At 62.5% G+C, this 25941-nt stretch overlaps 1 protein-coding gene and 1 long non-coding RNA gene across 13 annotated transcripts in view; one reads left to right on the forward strand and one right to left on the reverse strand.

The window, feature by feature from the left end:
• LOC106993163 (uncharacterized) overlaps positions 1 to 2736 on the reverse strand; it is a 37953-nt gene extending 35217 nt beyond the window's left edge. For both annotated transcript variants that reach the window (XR_003722426.2, XR_013403410.1), the window contains exons 1-2: positions 2423 to 2736; positions 523 to 605 (exon numbers count right to left, since the gene is read on the reverse strand). This is a non-coding gene — a long non-coding RNA (uncharacterized LOC106993163). The remainder of the gene's footprint in view (positions 1 to 522; positions 606 to 2422) is intronic.
• A 66-nt stretch (positions 2737 to 2802) lies between these two features.
• CD81 (CD81 molecule) lies at positions 2803 to 24748 on the forward strand. 11 transcript variants are annotated; one of them, XM_077960614.1, is made up of 11 exons: positions 12284 to 12478; positions 12846 to 12932; positions 13146 to 13319; positions 13599 to 13804; positions 15097 to 17224; positions 20990 to 21087; positions 21823 to 21951; positions 22737 to 22841; positions 23192 to 23293; positions 23953 to 24039; positions 24129 to 24722. In XM_077960614.1, exons 5-11 carry the CDS (start codon positions 16930 to 16932, stop codon positions 24189 to 24191), a joined length of 879 nt encoding a protein of 292 aa, XP_077816740.1. In that variant the 5' UTR covers positions 12284 to 12478; positions 12846 to 12932; positions 13146 to 13319; positions 13599 to 13804; positions 15097 to 16929; the 3' UTR covers positions 24192 to 24722.
• The last annotated feature ends 1193 nt before the right edge of the window (positions 24749 to 25941 follow it).

The raw sequence follows: 25941 nt of genomic DNA on the forward strand, positions 1-25941 counted from the left end.
CCCAAAATGCTGGGAGATGGTACTTCTGCAGATGGGGAATCTGAGCGACCAGCCTGAAGTCACAGGGACAGGAAGACTCCTACACAAGCCCAGCCGGGCTACAAACGCCTGCCCTTCCTCAACATGCCGCCGGCTGTGCCCACATTGCTCCAGCAGCTCCACCTTCCCCAGGCATAAGCCTTCTCAGGGGCAAGCCTGGGCAGGGCAGGCCCAGGGAGTGGTGCTCCCATCCCAGGCCGGGCTGCTGGGCAAGCCCCTCCTCTTTCTCCCCCTCATCCTCTGACAGAGTCCACCTGGATATTTGTCCTGGAGCCAGGATGGAAGCTCCACCAGGCCCAGCCCACAACAGGAACCCTTTCAGATGCACTCCTGGGTGCCTACTGTCCCAGTATCACACAGACACAAGCCATGTCAGCCATGGGATCCCCAAGGTCCCCATGAGGTCACACCAGTGGGTCGCTGGGAAGGGCACTTCAGATGTGGTGCTCCCACAACCCAGGCCCTGCGAAGTGGTCCTCCTACCTCCTCGTAGCCAGTCCTCCCTGCGAGCCTGCAAGTGCCTGTGAACGTGAGTTCCACTCTGGAGCTGAGACAGGCTGCTGCCCCTGCAATCAGAAGTCAGGCCCATGAAGCCCTCCATCACCTCACTGCAGTCAGAATAAAATGCAGCCCTCCTCTGGCCTCCAGGTCCCAAGGCCAGCCCCCCTGCCTCCTAGGCTTGCACCTGCCCCTGACCTGTGTCAAGCCTCTTTCCCCTGGCTCTGTCCGCTCTGAGGCCCTTGCTTTGCTTGTGTTCCTCCAGCCTCACCGGTCTGCCTGGAGTGCTCCTCCCCGGCTCCGCCTGGCTGACTCCTTCTCAGGCATCAGGGCCTGGATCCATCATGGCTCTTCCAAGCCTCTGCATTTGGAGTGCCCCAGCCCCGTGGTTGAGAAGTGCCCCAACCCCGTGACCCTCTAGCAAGCATCCTAGGAATTCCCTCCCTCCCCAGCACTGATATGACCATCGTGCTGTGACACCTGTCATCTCCGCCAGAGCGGCAGGTCCTCAAGGAGAGGGGTCTGCTGCCTGGCTCCCACACCCAGGGCCTGGAACAGTGCCTGGCACACAGCAGGCACCCACTAAATATTTGATGCATGGCTGAAGAGGACAGGCATGCTGGCTGCTGGCCGGGCATGGCCTGCTTCTGAGGCTGGTGGTCAAGGACAGTGTGCACGGATCTGCCCCTCCTCCCACTTCCTGAAAGTGGAGTCAATGTCTCCCTCCACCCAACTCCCCCTGCTGAGGACACAGCCCACACCTTTAGCGGGAAATGTCCCCATCACTGGGGACAGCAGGGAGCTGATGGGAGAGCAGGTGTCCAGGACATCCAGAGAAATGTTTCCTCACACTGGAACCCTTGTCTATTCCCTTCTAAACAAAAAGAATCCTCAAAGACTCTCAAGTGACCATATAGTGTCTTTTCTTATAATGTCACTTTGACAGGCACAAAATGTAAAACCAGGCATAAATTCGTGCTTGTAGTTCTTATGCAGGCATGAAGCCAAAACCAGTTTACAAACTAACCACCCAGAAAACTGGTAGAGCACAGATGATTACAATAGAGCTGTTCTGTCCAATGTGAGCGCTACTGGCCACCCAGGGCCATGTGAATTTAAATTACAATGAAACACAATGAAAAATTCGGTTCCTTGTGGCCACATTTCCAGTACCCAGTAGTCATTTGTGCCAGGGGTTATCCAGCTACAGAACATTCCCATCATTGCAGAAGGTTCTATCAGTTAGCACTGGATTGGACGACATTTGCTAAGACGAGCTAGCTAGAGCACGGTTCTCCGGACCTGGTTCCACATGGTTCCCAGGTAAGCTCCCGCCCACGACGCAGCCCTGTTGTCCATCAGTTTTCTTGGGGAGGACATGGGAAACCTTTGTCGGTGTGTCATCTCCTGCGAAGGCCTTCACTCCTTCCTCTGGGCAGGAAGCACCCCTCACTCTGAATCATTAGCCCAAAGCAGTAAGTGCAGCGGGCCTGGCCCCACACCTACAGGAAGAGCCACAGCGTGAGGCTGGCATCCCTGGGGCACGACACAACCAGGATGTGGATGAAATAGATGCAATATCTGGAGGTTCTCTTATAGGTGGCTCTGGCCTCCTGGACACTTCACACTGGTCTGGGAGCTGCCCTCTCAGGGCCCAGTGACCTTTTCAGATGCAGACTCCTGCAGCATGGGTCAGCAATTCTTCCCTTCCATGGGACAGGGATTGGTTGCCTGTACTTGAGGCCAACACTGACTAGGGGGCCTCATGCCTGCCCCCGTTCCAGCCCCGGAGAGCAATGTGAGCAAACCCTCCTGTCTCTGCAAAGCCAACCACTGTGGCATCACCTCCTTTAGGGAGCCCTCCCAGATTGTCCAAGGTGCTCACCTCCTTTGGGGAGCCTTCCCAGATTGTCCAAGGTGCTTGAGGGAGGGAGGAATAGGTTGTTCTCCCGGCACCGGGCCTGCACTCCTGGGCAGACGCTGCATGCCTGTCCTCAGGCGCGGCCCTGCTGCCACCCCCTCGGGGGCTCGGAGCGCGACAGCAGCTTAGGGACGCCTCCCGCGCCCAGCACGGTGCACCCGGGCCCTGAGGTCCTGGCCGAAACGCGCCAAGTTGGGGGTAGGTGCAGCGCCCCCATACCCCTCCGATGCGCGCCCTGGCGACGGGAGGCGGGGCCGGGGGCGGGGCGCGAGCTGGCCGGGGCGGGGCCTACGGGGGGCGGGACCGAGGCGTCCTATAAGTGGTGCTGAGCGGGGCGCGCGCCCGGCCACAGAGCGAGCGCGCAGCAGCGGAGATAGCGGCGACCCCACCGCGCATCCGGCCAGGCCTCCGGCGCCCCGCGCCCCCCGCGCCCCTGCGCCCCCGCGCCCCCGCGCCCGGTTCTTCGCACCGAGGCCCCTAGGCCCGCCAGGCCCCCTTGCCGGCTGCCCGCCAGGCCCCGCGCCGGCCCGCCCGCCTCCCAGGACCGGCCCGCGCCCCGCAGGCCGCCCCGCCGCCCGCGTCGCCATGGGAGTGGAGGGGTGTACCAAGTGCATCAAGTACCTGCTCTTCGTCTTCAATTTCGTCTTCTGGGTAAGGGCTGGGCCGGGGGCCAGGGCGGGAGGGGACGGGCACACACCCCACCTCGGGCAGGTCCCGCGGCCGCGTGCTAGGCCCCGCGGGCGCAGCGCGGGCCGCGAAGTTGTGGGGCCACCTGTGGGCTCCAGGAGCGGGGTGGGGGGTCGCCCGGGGCCGCCGCGCCCCCCAACTTTGGGGCTGAGGGCTGCGAGCCGAGTTTCGGGGCCTCTGTGCGCGGGGGCCCAGCTCTGCGGCCGGGCCGGGGCTTCTGGGGGCCGCCGGGCAGTTCCCGCTAAGTGATAGTGATGGGTGCGGTGGGCGCGGGCCGTGACCCGAGTACCCGGCCGCCCCTCAGCTGAGGAGGGGCCTGCGCGGGTCCCTGGCCGCGGATTCCGGACTGCTGCTTCGCGGGGACGAAGGGGGGGCTCGCGGGCGGGACTCCTGGCGCCCCGCCCCCATGAGCTCATCAAGGGCCGCCGCCCCTGGATGGTGGGGCGGGGGCGCACACTTTGCCCGAGGTTGGGGGCGATCCGCCTCACTCTCTCCCCAGCCCAGCTAACTCGCCAGTCTGCTGTCACCACCCGGGACCTTCCCGGGGGTCGCGCCTAAAAGGACGTCACCGCTGGGATGGCCCAAAAGCTGGGGTGCGCGCACCCTGGCTGTCCTGTCTGGGGGCCGATCTCCCTCTCCTCACCCAGACACGTTCCAGCCTAGGCCTCCTCCCAGAAGGGCTCTGGAGGCCTTGCAGGAGTGGGGTCCCGCGGTTCTGAGTTGGCACAAGGAAGAGAGTGGCACCAGGGGCCTGGAGTGGATGGCAGGGTCTGGGAGTGGGGCCGCTGCTTTGGAAAGAGGGGCCCCCACGCTGGGCATCTTTGGGTGCCAACGTGGGTGGAGGAGGGTCTCCTGCTGAGAATGGCTTTCTCCTGACCGCAGTCTTTGCTGCTGGGAAGTGACTGATGGGCTTTCGCCTTTTGTTTCCATTTCCTGTCAGTGTTGGAATTGGGGAGGGGGTGGAAATCCCTTCTTGGCCTGGAAGGACTGGAGTGGGTGTCCATGATGGTGGCCTCCCCGCGGCCACGCCCCTGGGCAGACACTGCAAGCCCCTCCCCGTGTCCCCCCAGGCTGTCACCCCCTTCTCGTGGAAGACTCGGCTGATGTCCCAGTGGAGCGAGTGTTTCTCAAGTTGAGGCAGGGAGGGCAAACTTTTAAAATGGCCCCGGAGCCAGTGTGTGGGACCAGAGACATCTGTTTCCCATCTGGACTGTGAGGATCCCAGTGCGGATCTGGGGCAGGGAGATTGTTTGGACGGGGAAGGACAGAGGCTGAACTGAACTCTCAGCTGGGAGAGGAGTGGGGCGGTCACATCCCACCTTCCCCAAGACCGACTGTTCTGCACAGTCTGCTTGGGACACTGGTGGGAGTCACTGTAGCCTTTGGCTCTGCCCTGGCAGTGGGGGCAGCGAGGCCATCTGGGAGGGGCTTGCCCTCCCCAGGCACAGCCCTGGCACCTCGGCCGTTGCTTAGTGGTGGCCTGCTTCAGCCCAGGCATGTGGGAGAGGCACGGGACACAGGATGTCCCTCTGCCGGCCCCTGGAGCCCCATCCCCTGATGAGGAGAGTGTGGGCCTGGGGGCGGGGGCTGAAGGGGAGTCAGGGAAGGGGACTTCTCTGGAGGTGGATTTTTGCTCTCTGGACGATGCGTCACCGCTGGGTCACCGCTGGGTGAGTCCCTCCTGCCTGCCCAGGCTGAGAGGTCTCCCTGGCAGTCCCCCGGGAGTGTCGCCACGGCGGGCCTGGAAGTTTCCCAGGCAGCTGGGGTGGAGACCTGACGCATCCCAGGGATGCTTGTTATTAAGGCTCGAGGAAATGTCTCCAAGGCCTCACCACTCCTCTCCCCAGGGCCCGCTCCCCGCAAAGCATTGAGAACTGAGTCCGTTCACAGTCACTGTGGACCCACCCATCCACTGGGGCTCTGTTGTAGCCAGGAATGCCAGGCTGGGTGAGGTGAGGTTGGTGGGCACCACCCTGGTGGACCCCCCTCCACCGTGGTGTCGCAGGGTGTGTGGCTGAGAGCACAGTGCCATGGGCTTGGGCCTCCCTCAGTGGAGTCCCCACCACACTGCCCTGGTCCTGGGCCTTGGCCTCCCCCGTCTGCAGTGGGGGCCCTCAATGAGCCTGCCTCCTGGCGTTGTTGGTGGATTCACTGACATGCCTGAGTGTTGACAGGGGGCTTGGTACAGGAAGGGCTCAGGGTGTGGGGGTTGGCCAAGGGTCCAAAGGGACCCCTGCCTCAGAGAACCCAGCCCAGGCAGGCAGGATGTGCAGTGGGGAAGGGGCTGCAGGAACCCTGCAGGGCCCAGAGGGACTCAGTGCAGTCCCGTGGGCTCAGGGGAGGCTGGTGGGGAGGAGGTTGACAATGCGTGTCTGGATGGGGCGCTTGTTAAAAGTTCCATTTTAGAGAGGAAAAAGGCCTTCCCTGTGGGAGAAGGCAGCTGGGGTAGCCTGACCTCTTTCACAGAAAGGAGCCCCCCCACACACGCACAGGCACTCACACACACGAATGTGCACACACCCTCACTCCCACCTGCACACACACTCACACTCTTGCTGTCTCACTTCCCGAGCCAAGGTGCGAGGGGGAGGTCCGGGCAGCGTGCACCTGCGCCCTGACCGCTTTGGGGGCCAATGAGAACTGGTCTCCCTGGGTGCGGGGCTGGCCCAAGCAGGGAAGATATTGCAGACACCCTGGCCAAGCAGCGTGGAAATCCTGTCCCTTGGGTGGGTCTGGGAGCCTCCATCAGAGGCGGCTGGCACCTGAGACCCACTGCTGCCAGGAGCAGGGCAAGAAAGCCTGTGTCCCGGGGCAGGGGCAGGGGACTGGCCCATGGGAGCCTTGCCTTCCTCTTCTGTGAAATGGATATAAGAGTCTTCTCCTCGGGGGCTGGCCAGGGAGCCCAGGAGAGGTGTCACCGGTCCCCACAGGGAGAAGAGCTGTGTCTCCTGCCTGGGACTGGCTGCTCCCCCAACCGAATGCAGCTGGTGGCCACCTCCCAGTGGCAGGGCAGCCAAACCCGGCCGGGAAAGAGACTGATTAGAAGCCTCACTAACGGGTATTTCTCGCTTCCAGACAGCGCATGACTGTCACTTGGCAGGTCTGTTGCCGTCCTTCCGGGAGAGGGGCTGCAACCCTGGCAGGCGCTGTGGGGGAGGGGGGCTAGGACATCCTGTGCCTGGTTTCACCAAGTGGGCGTGTGGACTTTCCCTGGCTCTCCCAGGCTGTCTGACTGCACAGCTTTGGGGAAACGGTCACTGGGGCAAGCAGGCTGAGAAGAGGAAGTCTGTGGTTTGTCCCTGCTACAGAGTGGCCCCAGTGAGGCTGTCCAGAAGTGCAGGGCACAGAGCGAAAGCAAGGTGCAGGGCACAGAGCGAAAGCACAGAATGTGGGCCTACTTTCCTGGTCGCCCCTCTGGCTGGCTGTGTCTCTACCGCGTGCTGACAAGTCACCCACCCTCCCTGAGTGCACCAGGGTGCGTGCCCGAAAGCCCTCCATTCTTTCCTGGGTTTGAGGGTCCTTCTCCTACACCCGCCCCAGCGCCCAGTTCAGCTCAACTTTCAGAAATCTGGTTCACCCCCAATCCCTATCTCATAACTGCTTCCAAGCCCAGACAGGGAGACAGACCCCAAACGATCCCCTATTTCTATACCTGAAATCCCACCACGGGAAGAGCTTTGCTCATAGAGTCAGTAAGGCTTAGAGTCCAGGCACCTGTGCGAGGGAGCAGGTGGTCACCCTCATGCCGGCCGCGGATTGGAGAGGACCCTGGGGATGGGGTAGGGCTGGGAGGAGCCAGGTACCCTGCCCCTTGCTTGGGCCCCACCTCCCTGTGATCCCGGCTGGGCGCACCGTGGGTGCTGGGTGGTCTTCCACCCCTGCAGGTGTCTGACTTGTTCCCAGCACCCCTTTGGGCAAGAAGAACCAGGCTTACCCAGAAATGGGCTTCAGTGATCTCCACTTCCGAGTCGTCCCCACCTGCCTGGTAGGACGCAGTGGCACCTGGTATGCTGGGCAGCCTTCCAGGAACCTCTGGACTTACTCAGTGTTCCCCAGCCCTGCACACACATTCTTTGTGTTTCTGGGCCCAAACTAAGCCCCCCAACCTGGGCTGCAGAGCAGGTGCTGAATCATGAGAGACCCTTGAGGGTCCTCCAGGTAGGCCCCCAGTGCTGGAGGAGTCCCCTCAGGCAGGGGCCATGCCCAAGGGCATGGAAGGTCAGCTGGATCTCGCTTTCGGGGCTGTAGGCATCCTGTGCTAGCCACCAATGCCATGGCCTTAGGATGGCCAGAAGGCAGCTGCCCCCCACTCCCCACACGAGGTGTTTGAGGGCTGCGGGCTCAAGGAGGTGCGGTAGGGCTGGGGGGCCAGGGGCGCAGAGCTTGTAAGTGCCTCTCTCCCGGATGCGGGTGCCCCAGCAGGGGAGCTTCGAGAGTCCAGGTGTGAGATGCCAAATGCCAGGGGCCTGAGAGGAGGTTGCCTCCAGCTTGGCCAGAGGCTGGTGGCTCACGCCCCCACCCCGCCTTGCCCTTCTGTCTGGAGCTGTGCCCTCCCACTACGTTTGGAAAGTGATTGCTTCCCTCTTCCTCAGCCCCTTGGGCTCCCAGTTATGGAAGTGGTGCGATTCGGAGAAGGTAAAGGATGGGAGGGAGAGGGCTGAGTGATGGGGACCCCGCAGGGCGCCCTGTGCTGTGTTACATGGAGCTCCAGGATCAGGGCAGGCGGGCAGCCTGGGGTCCTCACTTCTGTTCCCAGCCAGACCAGGCCCCTCACAGCCTGCCAGGAGCATGATATCCAGTGCGGTGTAGAACTAACCTCAAAGCTCAACCCCAGGTAACAGCGTAGGTAAAACACATGACAGGGCATGAGGCTCACCCCAGGACAGGTGAAGGATCCAGGCTGATGGGGGCCCAGAACAGTCCTGATCCTGGACCTCCTTTCTGAGTGGGACCCCAGGGGTTTCCGAGGGGCCACGGTTTGGGAAGCACAGACTCCAGCCCCCACCCCATCCTGGGCCCCTGGGAGCTCACCCTCTCACACAGTAGATGGGGCAGCCGCAGGCCACTGCTCCACCCCCCGGGACTCGGCCTGACCTTGGGGCTGCATGGAACAGTCTTTCCTTCTGTCCCCGAGAAGATGAAGGCAGCTCAAAGGAAGTAGTCCCCACTCTGCGCTGGGCAGGCTCCGAGCCTGGAGCCACCCACACCGCCCCAGGCTTGCCTGGTGATTATCAGGCCCACTGGGCAGTAAGGAAGCCACGGTTCCAGAGTGGTGGCTTGTGAGGAGCCCCAGCTGAGTGGGGTGCCTCTGGGGCGGGTGGCCACACCCAGGCGGGAGCAGGTACTGGCTCTTGACCAGGCTGTGGTTGGCAGCATCTCAGGTGCAGCTGGAGCCCCTGAGCTGCCCTGGGCCCCTCTACCTGCTCTCTGGTCCTCTGCCTGAGGCCACCCATCTCCCGCCTCCCGTCACCCTCCCTCGGGAGCACTGGCCCACCCAGATCTTTTTCTTTGAAGCACATGGCCCTGGGGTTGCCAGCCACCCCACAGCCCCTTGCCTGGCTCTTCCCCAGTGGGTCACTGGGACTGTGTTGACACACCCTTCCTACAGGGGCCAATGGGGTAGAGGAGCTTCCCAGAGCAGGGATAGGCTTAGAGTGGAGCAAGGGACTTCCTGGCTTCCCTGCCTTGGGAACAGCTGGCCCTGGAAGGGGCTTGGTCCTCGGGGCACCGGTGCCCACCACCCCCAATGCCTGGGAGACACCAGCATCCTCTGAGCCTGTGCCCATCCTCCTGGTCCTGAGGGAAATGACTCCTCACATCCCCCCAGCAGGCGGGGCCCGAAGGCCAGCATCCTCGCCTGACACCTATTTTTAGATGCTGAGACAGGCGGCTTCCTCGGGGCCAGGGGCCAGGGGCCCTGTGAGTGGAGCTTCCGCTTCCTGGCCTAGGAGAGGATTCCTGCTCCTCTTCCCTCCATGCTGCCTTCCCGGCCCTGGAGGCCACAATGGGGTCGGAGGGGCAGCTGCTCACCACCTAGGAGGGCCTGAGAGGGCCCCACATCACCCAGGGAGGAGTCTGGCCCTGTCCCCAACCTCCACACCCAGGCCTGGCACTGCCCCTTCTTGGTGGGCGGAGAGTGAGGGGTTGGCCTGCGGGGACCCAGGCTGGAGGGGCCGTTCACCTCTGGCCCCCAGCGTCCCTTCCTGGAAGCACCTTGGCGAACTGCTCCCCTCCTTCACCCAGTATCTCCAAGGAGACTTCTTCCCTTCCTTCCTACCTCAGGGCCTCACTGTCCTCCTGGAGAAGGTGTCTCAGGCCCCGGCACCTCCCAGTGGCTGAACCAAATGGGCCTTTCCTGGTGTGTTTCCTGCTTGTGCAGTCCCTGGGGTGGGTGAGCAGGCACAGAGCCCGCAGTATGGCCCTGCCTGGTGACCCCTCTCCCCAGGAGCATCAAGGGAGGGCCTGGGCTAGAGACACACAGACGCCTGGCCTCTGTGTAAAGGTGGGTGAGCTGATGTACCATCGTCCTCGTCCCCCACTGGGGTGCCTGGGCAGCACTTGGGGTGACCACTTGGCCCGTCTGGGTGGGAGTAAGGTATGGGTGCAGCGACCAGATCCCTGTCCCTTCCTGCAGCTGTGGGGGTGTGTGTGCTGGCGTGGAGAGCTCCCACCTGAAGTTCTGACTCCCGGCTGTCTGGGGCCTGCGGGGGCAGCGGGCAGCTGGCATGGGTAGGGGAGCTGCCCTCGGCCTGCCTGGGCAGCGCCTGCTGCCTTTTGCTCCCTTTCAGCTGCTTCTTGGAAACAGCGGACAGGCTGGGCAGGAACCCAGTGTGCTTGGCAGCCCCCCCTTTTGAAGTCGATTCTGTTATTTATTAATTCCCAGGAAGGAGAAAGAAACAATCCTTCATAGAGTTACAAACACTGCTTTCAGTAGCCTTGCAAGGAGCCCTCCAGGAACCCCACAGGTTACCTGGGCTCCATCCTGAGGGCCACCCTCCATCCCCAACCCCCAGCAGCGCATCTTGTGGGGTGGGGTGTCTCGGGAGGTGGGGCGCCTTGGGAGGTGGGGCGTCTGGGGAGGTGGGGCGTCTCGGGAGGTGGAGTGTCTCGGGAGGTGGGGCATCTGGGGAGGTGGAGTGTCTTGGGAAGTGGGACATCTCGGGAGGTGGGGCATCTGGGGAGGTGGGGCGCCTCGGGAGGTGGGGCATCTGGGGAGGTGGAGTGTCTTGGGAGGTGGGGCGCCTCGGGAGGTGGGGCGTCTGGGGAGGTGGGGCGTCTCGGGAGGTGGAGTGTCTTCGGAGGTGGGGCATCTGGGGAGGTGGAGTGTCTTGGGAGGTGGGGCATCTGGGGAGGTGGAGTGTCTCGGGAGGTGGGGAATCTGGGGAGGTGGAGTGTCTTGGGAGGTGGGACATCTCGGGAGGTGGGGCATCTGGGGAGGTGGAGCGTCTCGGGAGGTGGGGCATCTCGGGAGGTGGGGCATCTGGGGAGGTGGAGTGTCTTGGGAGGTGGGGCGTCTCGGGAGGTGGAGCGTCTCAGGAGGTGGGGCGTCTCGGGAGGTGGAGTGTCTTGGGAGGTGGGGAATCTGGGGAGGTGGAGTGTCTTGGGAGGTGGGACATCTCGGGAGGTGGGGCATCTGGGGAGGTGGAGCGTCTCGGGAGGTGGGGCATCTCGGGAGGTGGGGCATCTGGGGAGGTGGAGTGTCTTGGGAGGTGGGGCGTCTCGGGAGGTGGAGCGTCTCAGGAGGTGGGGCGTCTCGGGAGGTGGAGTGTCTTGGGAGGTGGGGAATCTGGGGAGGTGGAGTGTCTTGGGAGGTGGGACATCTCGGGAGGTGGGGCATCTGGGGAGGTGGAGCGTCTCGGGAGGTGGGGCATCTGGGGAGGTGGAGTGTCTTGGGAGGTGGGGAATCTCTGGGGCCGGGCCACTTGGGAGGCGGGACATCATGAGGGCAGGGCATCTCAGAAGCCGGGCACCTCCAGAGCCTGGAGTATCTTAGGAGGTGGGAGCTGGTGGCAGAGAGGCGTCCCACAGGCAAGCTTTGAGCAGGGAGGTGCCTGTATGTCTGTCTCTGTGGGGAGAGGGATGACAGGAGGTCCAGATTCCAGCGCTTATGACGCCTGTGTTGGAGAGCTGGGTGCTGCTGTGCAGGCTTTGTTGTGTGGGTGTCAGCTTCTGCACTTTTATTTCCTGGTTTGTAGACAAGGCAGAGAGAGGCTGAGATGGGCCTGAGGTCACCTAGGTGAAAGGCACTCGGCAGCCAGGGCCTTGGGCTGCCCTCTACCTCATCACCATGAAAGCGGGACTCTCTTTTAACTGACATCCGGGCTCCATAGTTACTCCAGTCCTAACTCTGATTGATCCTAAAACTGCACTTCTAAGGACACGGCTTTGGTGTTTCCCATGCTGCTGCTTGCCCCTGGGAAGCATTGGCTCCCCCTCGGAAGAAGTTAGCACCAAGATGGCAGCCTGGGGCCTTTGGGGCCCAGAAGAAACACTGGCCCCCAGGAGTTCAGTCATCAGGGACTTGGGAGGTGGGGGCTTTTCAAACAGCTTTATTTAGACGTGATTGACACACAGTAAATGCAGATGTTTAAAGGGAACAACTTGGTAACTTTTGACAGATTTATACCCCTGTGAAACCATCACCAACTCCCCAAGCGCCTCTGGGACCCTTGGGATCCCTGCTTCCTGCCCCTCCTCCCCGTCCCAGGGCAACCACAGGCCCTCGCTGTGGGTGCACACAGCATGCATTTCAACAAGTGAACTCAGAAGGCCCTCGTGCACCGTTGCTGTTCTGCCTCTTTGGTTCTACCCAGAGGCGCACCCGTGCTGTGGCGTGCCCGTCGTCTCTGCACCCGTGCTGTGGCGTGCCCGTCGTCTGTTCCTTTTTATTGCTGAGCAGGGTTGCACCCACGTGTGCAAGGCCGCGATGACCCCCAGGTCCACCCGTTCACCGGTCAGTGGGCATGTGGGTTATTTCCGTTTGGGGCATTTACAAGAAACGTTGCTAGAACATTTGTGTACAAGTCTTGTGTGAACCTGAGTTCATCTCTCTTGGATAAATACCTAGGCGTGGAGCAGCTGGGTCATGTGAATGTGGGTTTCACCACTTAAGCAGCAGTTTTACATAACTGCCAAACTGTTATTCAAGGTGGCTGGACCGTTTTACAGCCCCCGTTGCGTGCGCACCAGTCACCTCGCCCAGCAGTACGTGCTGTGGTTGGTCGTTTTCATGGCAGCCAATCCTCCGGGTGTGCTCAGGCCGTGGCTGCGGCTTGACCTGGGTTTCCTGGTCCCTAGCGAGGTGGAGCATCTCTTCGTGTGCTTATTTGCTGTGTGCGTATCTTCTATGGGGAAGTGTCTGTTCCTGTCTTTTGCCCATCTTGTAAAGCTTGGGTTGTCGGTTTGCTTGCTTTTGAGTTTGGAAAGCTCTGCATACGTTCAGGGCACAGGTCCTTTACCAGGCCCTGCCCCGTGTCTTTCGGAGAGCAGGTGGCTTCTGCGTTCCTGACTCTGGGGAACTCTAGTCCTGCCACGTGGGGTCTGTTATGGGGCAGGGGCACCTCTGCCTTTCCCACCACGGGGCGTGGGGCTTTGGAGCTGCCATTGCCCTCCCTCGTAGGTGGCCCTAGGGGAGCCCCTCCGCCTCCATTTCCTCATCCAGAAACTGGGGGTGACCATCACCACCACTGTTGTCACCTAGCTCCAGCTCAGGGTCCCTGCTGAAGGCCGGAGAGCTCGGCGCGGCCCCCTGTAGGTCCATGCTAGGGCTGGGAAGACCAAGGCCCAGGTGAGGCCTCTGCCCAGTGCCTGGCACTCCTTCCTGCCCCATTTTTCCGCCCAGGGTGGCTCCCGACTGTTTCTGGTGGCCTCGGGGACAATTGAGGTGGGCAGGCTGGCGTCACCCCCATTTCCCACTGTCCTACCCACCCCCTCCTGGCCCAGCTGTTTTGCCCTATTAAAAGTCACATGGGCCCTCGGGTCCTTCCTGGTGTTGACCCAGGCTCCTCCAGGCCCTGCAGGCCAGGACCAGCCTTCCCTGCAACCCTCAGCAGAGGCCTGGGGCCGGGGCTTGTCTGGGGGCAGCCTCCCCACACGGCCCTGGAGTCTGAAAAGAAGCCCCTTCCCAGAGCCCAGCAAGGAGCTGCAGCGCGGCCTGGAGTCCCACCGTTAGCAGGTTTGGGGTTTAGGCTAAGCTTTGCTGTCACTACCTTTCTGTTAGGACGTTGTGCCCATTAGATGGGGTCATCCCCTCAGTGCCCAGGCTAGAGGAGAGGTGGTCCCTGCCCAGCCAGGGAGGGCGTGGGGTGGATCAGCCCCTATGGAGCAGCTTCCGAGCCAGGCACGGTTCCAGGATCAGCTCTGTTTCATAGAGGGGGACACTGAGGCACAGGGAGCCCAGGGACCCTTCCAGCGGCCCCGCAGCTCCTGTGGCTGAGTCAGGGTTTGTCGCCAGGTCTCTGTGGGGATGAGGCTCCCCCATCCACCTGCCCCACTCTGTCCTGGAACAGCTCTCAAAACGGTCTCCGGACCACAGTTTCAAAACAAAATAAGCGATGTTTTCAGAGGCCCTGGAGGAAGCCAGAGTTACCACGGCAACTCTCGGCCTCGCCACCTCCTCCCACCAGGCTGCAGATGGAGCCAGCTCAGGAGGGCAACAGGGTGAGGACAGCCAGGCTCTCTGGGGCCACCCCCCAGCCCCCACCCTTCTTGCCTCCCCTGCACTGTCCACGACCCTGCCTGTGCTCCCACGGGTGTGATGGGCCCAGAAGCACTAGGAGCTGTCTGCTCCTGCAGGATTCTGGAAGTCGGGGGCCCCTGGCCTCCCTGGGGCCTTGTCATGTGAGGGGCACACTTGGGGTCCCAGCTGCCAGATGGCTTCCAGTACTGCCCACAGGTGCCCGTCGGGCCCTCGGTGATTCTAACACACCTTCCCCTCGGCAAGGAAGAGCTTCAGTCTGGGGCCTGGGCAGGGGAAGTAGGCTGCCATCCTCTCTAAACCAAAGTATGAAAATTGAGTTGAAACTCCCATAGGAGGGCAGGAGGTACAGCTCCTCAGAAGAAGGTCTGAGAAACCACAGCCCAGGTGGTTGTGTCGGGTGCGTGGAGAAGGTGCTCTGGCAGCCCCGCTACAGGGGACCACCAACAACCCCTTTGGGGTGAGAGCCCCACCAGGCTGGAGTGCAGCAGCATTGTGGTCACAGCTCACTGCAGCCTCCAACACCTGGGCCCACAGTCTGCCCACCTCAGCCTCCCAGGTGGCTGGGACCACAGGCATATGCCACCATGCCCAGCTAATTATTTTTACTTTTTGTAGAGATGGGGTCTTGATATGTTGCCCAGGCTGGTCTTAGACTCCTGGCCTCAAGCAGTCCTCCTACCTCGGCCTCCCAAAGCGCTGGGATTACAGGCGTGAGCTACCACACCTGGATAATTTTTTTCTCGGAGACACAGCCTCGCTCTGAGACCCAGGCTGGAGTGCAGTGGCACAATCATAGCTCACTGCAGCCTCAATCTCCTGAGCTTAAGCGATCCTCCCATCTCAGCCTCCTAAGGTACTGGGATTACAGGCGCTTGCCACCACGCCCAGCCCCCTCTGGCCTTATTGTTTGCCAGGCCCAGCTTAGGTCCCAGAGGAGGGGAGGCAGGAGTGTGAGGGGAAGGGGGAAGAGGTATAGAGCCCCCAGCTCCTCCACCCAACCGAACCCTCACCGAGGCCCTAGGCCGGCCTGCCTGGGGAGTCCTCAGGGCTTTCCTTGGGTGTGGGCCATGGTACTGGGGCCCGAAGCTCACACTCTGCTGGGCACAGTCCCCTGCCCACCCCCACCTTAGGGCCTTGCTTCCCTGGCAGGGCCGTTGGAGCAGGAGTGGGGCTGTCCAGGTGGTGGTCTTGGGTACAGCTCCCGGTTTCTCTTCTTTTTTTTTTTTTTAAGCTTTCGGTTTCTCTTCTGCAGTTGACCGGCAGCCCTGCATCTGTGGTGGGGTCGGCGCCTGGTGCTGGTGAGGCAAGGCCTCAGCTGCTGGGACAGGACCTGCCTGGCACCCAGCTGGTGGCAGAGCCAAGCATTCCGACTCAGCTCTGGGAGCAGCTGCCTTCTGGGCTGACATTCTCCGCTGGGGAAGTTGTGCCCTCATCGCCCCGGGTGTCTCCTCACCTGGCTGATTTCATCTTGTGTCCCCCTGCCTCCTCCTCCAGGAAGCCCCCAGGGCCTGGCCCTTTGTGAGAGTGGCATGGAGGAGGAAGGCAGACTCACCCAGGCCAATGGGAGCTGGATGGTGGCCACACTTGTGGGGCCCTGACCCCACAGGCTTCTTTAGAATGCCCTGGCGTGGGTGGTCCCTGCCTGAGTGCTGCGCACGGCTGTCTGCCAGACTGGGTTTTAGGGGATTCTCGTACTGTCCTCCTGGGGCAGCAGGGGGTAAAGCCTGACCCACTCAGACTGTCCAGCAACAAGGGCCTCCTATTGTGGACCAGGGACCCTGGAACTGACTGTGTCCTAGAGATGCACTGTTCCCAGGCTGCTGGAGGGTTGTGGGGCCATGTTTCATGCCTGGGGCGGGAAGAAACCCCAGGAGGGGTCTGAAGGGGACCCAATCCCCATCCCATCTAGCAGGGAGGAGCATCTGCAAGAGGCGACCGACGAGTCCTGGAGTGGAGGAGGGTAGGGGCAGCAGGAGGCCGAGGGGTCCTGGAGTGCAGGAGGGTGGGGGGCAGCAGGAGACCAAGGGGTCCTGGAGTGGAGGAGGGTAGGGGCAGCAGGAGGCCGAGGGGTCCTGGATTGGAGGGTAGGGGCAGCAGGAGGCCGAGGGGTCCTGGAGTGGAGGGTAGGGGCAGCAGGACTCAGGGCCACTGGTCATTTATGGGGATCACATGGCCGCAGTGTGCCCTGCATGGTGCTAGGCACGAGGGACAGAAAAGCTTGTGTCCCCTCCCACCACCAGAGGGCTGGGCACTGCCCCTAGGGAGAGAGGAGGAATTGGTGCGTGCGGAGGGGGGCCTAGGGCACGTGCCTGGCCTGGTCGGATGATCAGAGTGGGCTGAGCTGGGCCTGGTTTGGGACCCAGTCTCAAGGGTAGACCCCACCTGGCTAGAGTTGGTTGTGTGCACACAGGACGACCTGGCATTGAGGGCCTCTCCTCTCTGTGAGCCCCATCCCCGCCGGCCAGACTCCCAGCACAGCCCCCTTCCTGCCCCAGCTGCTGAGCGGCAGTGCTGGGCCGGCTTCTGTGCACCCCTTCCCCCAGCCCATCTTGGAAACCACAGCAGCTTCCTTCCTCCCGTTTCCCTTCCCAGGGCTGATGGCAGCAGGGATGTATCCCACAAACCCCGCAGGCCCTGGTGCCTACAGCTTGGCCTGGTAACATCAAATCCTACTCCCTCCTCCTGGCAGCAAAGATGGGGTGCCCCCACCCCAGAGTTTTCAGCACCCCCAGACAGAGGCAGTGCCCCAACGAGCTCAGAACTCTTGGGGTGGTGCCACATCCTTGCAGGAGGGTGTGGTGTTCCTGGGATGCTCAGGTCCTGGTATCACCTCTGGCCAGATGTGGAAAGTGAAACTACAGGGTGTCCAATTAAGCTTGAACTTCAGATAAACACTAGATTATTTTTTTGTATGTCCCATGCAATATTTGGGACACACTTATCCTAAAGAAGTATTCCATTTTCATCTGAGAGGCAGATTGAACCGGCGTCCCGTATCTTCCTGGCAGTCCTGTGCTGGAGTCGCACTCCACAGGTGCAGGGCAGGGCCAGGCTCCAAGAAGATGGCGGCCAAAGCACCTGCCTCATGCTTCCTGACTCCCGGGGCTCCTCGGGGCATTGCGAAAACCAGGGCAGCAGAGCTGACACCTGGTCCCTGCTCGGGAGCCAGCGGGCGGCTCAGCAAGGCAGGAGGCTGCTCAGGCTGCGCATGTGGGGCAGGCACAGTCCTCTTGGTACATGTGACACCGTTCCCGCTCTTTCCCAGCTGGCTGGAGGCGTGATCCTGGGTGTAGCCTTGTGGCTCCGCCATGACCCGCAGACCACCAACCTCCTGTATCTGGAGCTGGGAGACAAGCCTGCGCCCAACACCTTCTACGTAGGTGAGTGCACATGTGGCCGCAGACGCATTCAGGGAGGGCTTCCAGGAGGAGGCAGGGCCTAGCCTTTTTTTTGGGTGAGGACATGGAGGGTGAAAGGCAGTTAGGCATGGCATATCTGGGCAGGGAGGTGGCCCTGGAAAGGGCTCTGGGCACAAGGGTTGAAATGGAGGTGGGCCTGTGGCCTGCTGGCTCCTTTGGCCTGAGCCAGGGCAGGGGGTGGCAGCCAGGCCTGCGCAGGGACTGTGTCGAGAGCTTGCTTATTTTAAGTGTGGGGTTATTTCAGGGGAGGCTCCCGGGGAAGGGTGGGGCTGGATGCCTGGGCTGCACTGAGCCTGGGAGGGAGGGAGGGATGGAGCTCAAGGGATGGAATCCAGTGAGGGGTGGAGAGGGGGGTGGAGAGGGGGCAGGGCAGGGGTGGAGAGGGGGCAGGGGAGGGGTGGAGAGGGGGCAGGGCAGGGGTGGAGAGGGGGCAGGGCAGGGGTGGAGAGGGGGCAGGGGAGGGGTGGAGAGGGGGGCAGGGCAGGGGTGGAGAGGGGGCAGGGGAGGGGTGGAGGGGGCAGGGCAGGGGTGGAGAGGGGGCAGGGGAGGGGTGGAGACACTCCAGAGGCTGGTGTGACTCAGCTGCCTCTGCAGGCAGCTGCACCTTGCGGCCTTATTAGACTGCGTGTGGGGGACTGAGCTGCCCTCCCCACCCCCAGGAGCAGAAGTGATGGAGGAGGAGGCGGGGAGGGGCAAGGCCCGGAGCAGGAAGAGGACCGTCTCACTGTGCAGAGCAGCACCCCTCCTCCTGGTGCCCCTGGCAGGGCTGGTGCTGGTGGGGCTCTGGGAGCATTTGTTGAGATGCTTCTGTCCTTTAGAGGAGGCCTCTGGGATGGCCCTGTTGCCCTCACAAGCTGAGGGGTGGGTGGGGTGGGCAGCCTGTGTGTCCCCAGTCTTCAGGGCTTCCTTCAGCCGGCAGGTGCCCCAGGCCTGGAGCTGTAGGGCCAGGCCCCCCACCAGTTACGGAGGCTGCTTGGCTTGGTTGCTGAACCAGGGCCCCAGGAGGCCCGAAATGGCCCCACACCTGCACCGTCCCGCCTCTGTGCAGTCACCCCAGGGCCAGGTGAGGGCCCTGGCCACACGGCGTGCCCGTTCCTTCTTCCCCATACCCCGCTCATGGGTCAGATGGCTGGTGCTGGGGTCCAGACGGTGTCAACAGGGACAGTCCTTGTCCTCCCCAGAGACAGAAGCCTGTGGCCCACAGAGGGTTTCTGGGTGCAGCCGATTCTGGGGAGGGTCCCGTGACCCTGCCCATAGGTTCCTGGCCTCTCTCGGGGCGTGGTGCCCTCAAAGGTGTGTGTCAGGAGAATGGGAAAGGCTGCTTGTCCCGGGGGCTCGTGTGGAGACACCCCCTGCACGCAGCTGGGGCGCTCCTGCCCGCGTCCTCAGAAGCACTTGGCTTAGCTTTGCCCGTGTGCCTGGGCTGTGGGCAGCAAAGCCTGGCCAGTATCCTCCTATCTCCGAGGGTGCATCTCTCCTGGGGGGCCCCTCCCGGGCCTCTTCCTCCCCGCTCCCCAGATCATTAGGGCTATTTGGGGTCCAGAAGGTCCTCCCAGCCATCCTGGGCCTTGTCCTCCAGGGCCACCAGTCCAGCCAGTGACAACCACAGCATCCCTGGCCTAGAACGAGGCTGCCCCCAGTACATTCCTTGTACTCCTGTCCAGGGACAGGAGGGGGCTGCCCCCAGCACATTCCTCGTACTCCTGTCCAGGGACAGGAGGGGCTGCCCCCAGCACATTCCTCGTACTCCTGTCCAGGGACAGGAGGGGCTGCCCCCTTCTCCAGGACCTGGGGCCGCTGGGTGTGAGGCAGCTGTTCCTGGAAGGCGTCACTCTCCAGGCACCCAGCGGCCGAGCCTTGTGGCTGCAGCAGCTCCTGCTGCTGGACCAGCGTCCCGCCCCGTGTGGCCGGAGAGGAGCTGAAGGGTCACTAAGCTTCGGGCTGGGGCAAGGACAGGGGACACCCCAGAGAGGTATACCAGGCCTACTTCCTGCGCCCCACTCTCGGCAGAAGCAGAGGTCACAGGCTGTGCTGAGGCCCCATGGGGCAGTGGTGCTGCCTTCACAGTGCCAGGGCAAGGCTGATGTTGGAAGCCAGGGTCTGACCCGCATGGTGTCACTGTGGTCACATCAGAGCTCCAGCCCCAGAGCCGCCCACCCTCGGTCCTTGGCTGTGGTTTCCCTGGGCTGGAGGAGCCTGCTGTGGTGTTGGCCACACGACCACAGGACCCGTCACCTCTGACATGAGCTCTGCCTGGGTCCCCACTGGACGGAGACCGCTTGGATCTCCTCTGGCCGTCAAGTCCTTGCCCATCCCAAAACTGGCCTTCTGGAGCCTCTTGCTGTCCCCGATGCGGGCTGGGCCCTGCCGAGGGCTTTTTTTCCCAGCGCTGGGAACAGGGCGGGTTTGCTGGGCTCACTCCCCTCAGAGACGCTGCGGGTGCGGTGGGTTAGGCCTGAGGGCTTTGGAGAGGAGCCTGGGGTGGGGCTCGGGCCTGGCAGGGGGTCCGGCAGCCCTGGGCCTCCCACCTCCTGTCAGGACCAAAAAAGGCAATGCGCCCCTCCTGACCTGCACCCCTGAGTGAAGCCAACCTTGCAACCCAGGAGTGTCAGGGCCTGAGGGGAGGGAGACCTGGCTCCTGGGCGCTGTGCCCATAAGGAGGTGGCCTTGCAAGGCTTTGCTGGCAGAGGCCTCATCCGATCAGGCAGGAGGCTGGGTGGCCAAGCCCTAGATCTGGGTGTGTTCTCTGCCTGGCGGTGGGTCCTGCCCCAGGCACCTTCTCCCCTGGACTGGCTGGGCAGGGACAATGGGCCTGGCTGTGAGGAGGGGGCCTGGGCTGCCTTCTGCATTGCCGCAGCGACAGGGGACAGTCCCGCCTGCTGAGGGATAGGGGAATGGGCAGGCACTGAGAGACACTAACAGCTGTCCCGAGGGTACAGGGCCCTGTCTGGGTGGCCAGGCCCATGTCTCGGGCCCACAGTGTGCCCCCCACCCTTGGACGGCGCCTTCTCCCTCCCCAGGTGTGTGCTGCCCAGCCAGGGGCCGTGGGGGAGTTCGGGAGGGCTGGCCGACATGTCCTGGTCCAGCTGTCCCAGGTGGGGTGCTGGGCTTCAGCCCTCAGCCCAGGGCCTAGGAAGCCAACTTGATCCGCCCACACAGCAGCCAGGTTCAAATGCAGGTCCCATAACCGAAGTGCTGCTGTGCAGCCAAGATGGGGGGCAGGAGCCAGCAGGGCCCCCCGCCCTCTTCTCGCACCACACTGGGGAGGCAGCACTGGTTCCGGTTCCGGTTCCTGGGCTGCTCCCTCAACCCCAGCCTACAGCGGGGCCCACCCTGTGCCTTCTGATGCCACTCCCACCCCACGCCCAGTCCCAGAGGCTTTGGGAGTGGGTGCAGGTGGTGGGTGGCGGGTGGCAGGCTGTGGGCCACACCGTAGGTGTCATCCCTGCGAAGCACCTGTCACCAGCACTCAGAGCACTCACAAGGTGCACAGTCCCCACGTGGCCTCCTCAGTCTCCGTCCTGTGTCATGGGAGAGGTAGCTGAGGCACAGAGAACTCACCAGGCCGGGCTGGGATGTGGGGTCCCTCGCCGCTCATCCCTGGCCATCAGCAACCCCACATCTTCCCAGCTGGGCAGCCCGTGGTGGGGTCGGCACCCAGGACCCTCCGGGGTCTTGGGCTGTGACGAGTGTGCAGGCACCCACCGGTGTCTCTCTCCCCACAAGGCATCTACATCCTCATCGCTGTGGGCGCTGTGATGATGTTCGTCGGCTTCCTGGGCTGCTACGGGGCCATCCAGGAATCCCAGTGCTTGCTGGGGACGGTAAGGCAGGGAGGACTGGGGATTCATGTCCCGGGCTGCAGACGCCGGGGCCCGGGAGGGGCTGGGGGCTGCGTCTAGCCCTGAGGAGGGGCCAGAGCTGGTGCTCAGGGCGGAACCTAGAGTTCTAGGGGAGGTGGCTCCTGTGCCCTGGTTTTCCTGTTTGGTTTTTAAATTAAATCCCATCATGCTTGATCTCCATCGTGGCCAGTTCCTACGTGACCGCTTTTCTTTGTCAAAAAATAGCCACAAATATAACAGGGAGCAAGCCTTAGCTCTGAGGCGAGCCTCAGTGTCCCGGGCACACCGCCCCCAGTGGGAAGCCCAGGCCTGGCTGTGCCATCCAGGGCCTGGCCAGTCCAGGAAGAGGGAGCCTGTGCCCGTTGTCTCCAGTGGGGGAAACTGAGGCACATCCCATGGCTCCCCCTTCCTGTGGGGAGCAGGAGCAAGGGCAGTCAGGGGTCATGCTGCTGCACACGCCTCCCTGGGGGCTGCAGACATCCTGGACCCACCAGCCTGTGACCCCAAACCTCGCGCCCCGCCCCATCCACCCCGTCCTGCGGAGCCTGGTGCTGCGTGGGGACATCGTGGGCTTTGACGGCTCCTTCCTGGACTGAGTCTTAGTCTCTGTGCCCCAGGGCTCCACACAAGCTGCTCACTCCTCGTCAGGTCGTGGGCTGGTGACTCCCACTAGCCCCTCACACACACACCGGCTGGGCACCTGGGTGTGTGTCCCAGGTCCCTTCCCACAGCCTGCCCTCTTTCCTCCCTCTGGCCACTGCCTGGCTCCAGTTCTTCACCTGTCTGGTCATCCTGTTTGCCTGTGAGGTGGCGGCTGGCATCTGGGGCTTTGTCAACAAGGACCAGGTGAGCCTGGGTGTGTGGGTGTGCCCCTCACCCGCCACACCTCCCCTGTCGTGGGTGGGGCGGGTGGGGGGGGCACCCTCCTCCCCTGTCGCGGGTGGGGCGGGTGAGGGGGGCACCCTCCTCCCCTGTCGCGGGTGGGGCGGGTGGGGGGCACCCTCCTCCCGTCGCGGGTGGGGCGGGTGGGGGGGGCACCCTCCTCCCCTGTCGCGGGTGGGGCGGGTTGGGGGGCACCCTCCTCCCCTGTCACGGGTGGGGCGGGTGAGGGGGGCACCCTCCTCTCCTGTCGCGGGTGGGGCGGGTGAGGGGGGCACCCTCCTCCCCTGTCACGGGTGGGGCGGGTGGGGGGCACCCTCCTCCCGTCGCGGGTGGGGCGGGTGGGGGGGGCACCCTCCTCCCCTGTCGCGGGTGGGGCGGGTTGGGGGGCACCCTCCTCTCCTGTCGCGGGTGGGGTGGGTGAGGGGGGCACCCTCCTCCTGTCGTGGGTGGGGGTTGGGCTGACCCATAGTTTGTGGGAGCTCTTTGGGCTCCTCCTGGGTCCCCCGTGCTAGGAGGATCTCCAGGGGCTTTATGGAGGAGGCAGCATTGGGGCTAAGCACAAGGCCAAGCTCCCGTGTCCCAACACCCCCTGGGCAGCTGAGAGTGCAGAGTCCTTGTTCTCTGGGGTCTGGCCTTGAAGCCACCCTGCCCAGGGAGAGCCTGGGAAAAGTGCGTCTGCCTGGGGCGGGGTGGGGTGGGGGCAAGGTGGGGGAGGCCCCCCCGTGCATGTGACCGCATCGCTCCCCCAGATCGCCAAGGATGTGAAGCAGTTCTATGACCAGGCCCTACAGCAGGCCGTGGTGGATGACGACGCCAACAACGCCAAGGCCGTGGTCAAGACCTTCCACGAGACGGTGCGGCCCGCGGGGGCGAGGGCGGGGAGCAGGGCTGCGGGAACCCGGCTGGGGAGTGTCTCATCCTGAACAAATCCTGCCTCCGCCCAGACCTCAGGAGCAGGAGGGGTGCCCTTGGGACCTCCAGGACCCCTGGGCTCAACCGGTCCTCGGGTGGGAACCTAGTGGGCCAGGCTGGCCCAGGGTGTGGAAAGCTCTGAGCAGCGCAGCTGAGGAGGAAGAAGGCCGGCCCCTGGATGCGTTCTGCAGTGGGGAGCGCTGCGTACCCTTGGCCGCCTCCCCGTGGGTTCCCCAGAGCCGCCATCCCCCGGGCACGTCCAGGGCTGACCTCGCACCCCCGCTCTGTGCAGCTCGACTGCTGTGGCTCCAGCACGCTGGCCGCTCTGACCACCTCAGTGCTCAAGAACAATCTGTGTCCCTCGGGCAGCAACATCATCAGCAACCTCCTCAAGGTGTGCGAGGCCGCCGGGGCCGCGCCTGATCCCCTCGCGCCGCCCAGCCCCTGGGTGGAGTCGGCAGGTCACACGGCAGCCCCACGGGGAGCGACCACGCTGGGTGGCGTGGCCCCTGCCAGGGCTGCCCTGCTGGGAGGGTAGGGGTGGGACTGCATCTGGCCCACGAGGAAGGCAGGCGCCCTGCGCTGCGCATGCCGGGTGAAGAAGGTGGAGGCTCTGGGGGGGCGGAACTCACCTGCACCCCCAGCTCCGCGTGTGCACTTGTGGGTGTGGATGCCCCTGACAGCCTGTGGCTGGCAGGGCCTGCAGGCCGTATAGTGCCCTGTGGAAGTTGCCTGCTGAGGCCTCAGTGGAAGTCGTCAGTGGGTGCACATCAGTGATGCTGTAGGGGTCTAGTGACACCAATGATCGTGATCTCAGGGGAAAAGGGCACAGTGTGTCCCAGGTATTTCGCGTTTATGTTAAAAAGGGTGGAAAATAGAAAGCTGGCAGAGGCCGGGCCGCTGCACCCACCTGGTCCGAGGTGGGTGGGGGGTGGGGGCTGTTTCCAGGATTCCCCTCTGCACTTTCTGTGGTGACCACGGATTACTGAGTGACAACAGGGAGCCGGGAGCTGAGGCCCGGTCCCTGACCACACGCGCCTGGCCACCCTGCAGAAGGACTGCCACCAGAAGATCGATGAGCTCTTCTCCGGGAAGCTGTACCTCATCGGCATTGCTGCCATCGTGGTCGCCGTGATCATGGTGAGTGGGCGGGGGCGGAGGGCCTGTTCTCTGGGCTGCCCCTTCCTCAGGGCCCTATGCTGACCGAGCGCCCCACCACCCTCCCGCAGATCTTCGAGATGATCCTGAGCATGGTGCTGTGCTGTGGCATCCGGAACAGCTCCGTGTACTGAGGCCCCGCAGCTCTGGCCGCAGGGACCTCTGCAGTGCCCCCAAAGTGACCCGGACACTTCTGAGGGGGCCATCACCGCCTGTGTATATAACGTTTCCGGTATTACTCTGCTATACGTAGCCTTTTTACTTTTGAGGTTTTGTTTTTGTTCTGAACTTTCCTGTTACCTTTTCAGGGCTGACGTCACATGTAGGTGGCGTGTGTGAGTGGAGACGGGCCTGGGCCTTGGGGACTGGAGGGCAGGGGTCCTTCTGCCCCTGGGGTCCCAGGGAGTTCTGCCTGCTCAGCCAGGCCTCTCCTGGGAGCCACTCGCCCAGAGACTCAGCTTGGCCGACCTGGGGGCCTGTGTCCACCCAGCCCGCCCGTCCTGTGGGCTGCACAGCTCACCTTGTTCCCTCCTGCCCCGGTTCGAGAGCCGAGTCTATGGGCACTCTCTGCCTTCATGCACCTGTCCTTTCTAACAGTCACCTCCAACTGTAATCACAACATCCTGAATCCGTCATTTAATAAAGAAGGAACGTCAGGCATGCTACCAGGCCTGTCCAGCCCCTCAGTGCCAGTGGCGTCTGAGACCTAGGGGTTGGCCAGAGGGTGGGGGAGTCCGGCACGGGTGGGGCTCGGCTCTGTGGACTGTGTGGGCTCCAGGGTGAGGGGGTGGGTTGGGATCCCTGGTGTTCACAAAAGGAGTCACTCTGTAAAATTTGCGGAGTTATTTATTCTGAGCCAAATAAGAGCACCTGTGGCCTGTGACACAGCCCCGGGAGGCCCTGAGAACTGGTGCCCAAGGTGGTCTGGCTACTTGAATTTATACATTTTAGGGACATAAGACATCGATCAATACATCTAAGATGTATGTTGGTTTAGTCAGAAAGGTAGGATGATTTGAAGGGGAGGGACTTTCAGGTCATAGGCGGATTAAAAGATGTTCTGATTAACAATTGGTTGAGTTTATCTAAAGACCTGAAATCAATAGAATGGACTGTCTGGGTTAAGAGAAGGAGTTGTGAAGACCAAGATTCTTCTTATGCAGATGAAGCCTCCGGATTGTAAATGTTTCTTATCAGACTTAAAAAGGTGCCAGAATCTTAGTTAATTATCTCCTGGATCAGGAAATAGACCCTGAAAGGGAGGGGGATTCTCTATTGAATGTAGATTTTCCCAAGAGACAGCTTTGCAGGGCCATTTCAAAATACATCAGAGAAATATATTTTGGGGTAAAATACTTTGATTTCTTTCAGGGCCTGCTGTCACGTTGGTATCTTATTGATACAGAGTCTGTTTTGTGAGTCTTAAGGTCTCTGTTTATTTTTAGGCAAGAGTTTCGCTCTTGTCGCCCAGGCTGGAGTGCAGTGGCGTGATCTCGGCTCACGGCAACCTCCACCTCCCAGGTTCAAGCGATTCTCCTGCCTCAGCCTCCCGAGTAGGTGGGACCACAGGAATGCACCACCACACCCAGCCAATTTTGTATTTTTAGTAGAGACAGGGTTGCGCCATGTTGGCCAGGCTAGTCTCGAACTCCTGAACACCCGAACTCAGGTGATAGACCAAGTGCTGGGATTATAGGTGTGAGCCACCACACCGGCCTAAGGTGTCTGTTTTAATGTGAATGCTGGTCAGCAGTGCCTGAATTCCCACTGGAAGAGGGTATAATGAGGCACATTGGGCCACCCACGGTCATCATGGCCTGAACTAGCTTTTCAGGTTTACTTTAGAATGCGTTTGGCCAAGAGGTGTCCATTCGGTTGGTTGGG

This window comes from Macaca mulatta, chromosome 14 (assembly GCF_049350105.2).
Source record: "Macaca mulatta isolate MMU2019108-1 chromosome 14, T2T-MMU8v2.0, whole genome shotgun sequence".
In the NCBI taxonomy this organism is placed as follows: Eukaryota; Metazoa; Chordata; class Mammalia; order Primates; family Cercopithecidae; genus Macaca; species Macaca mulatta.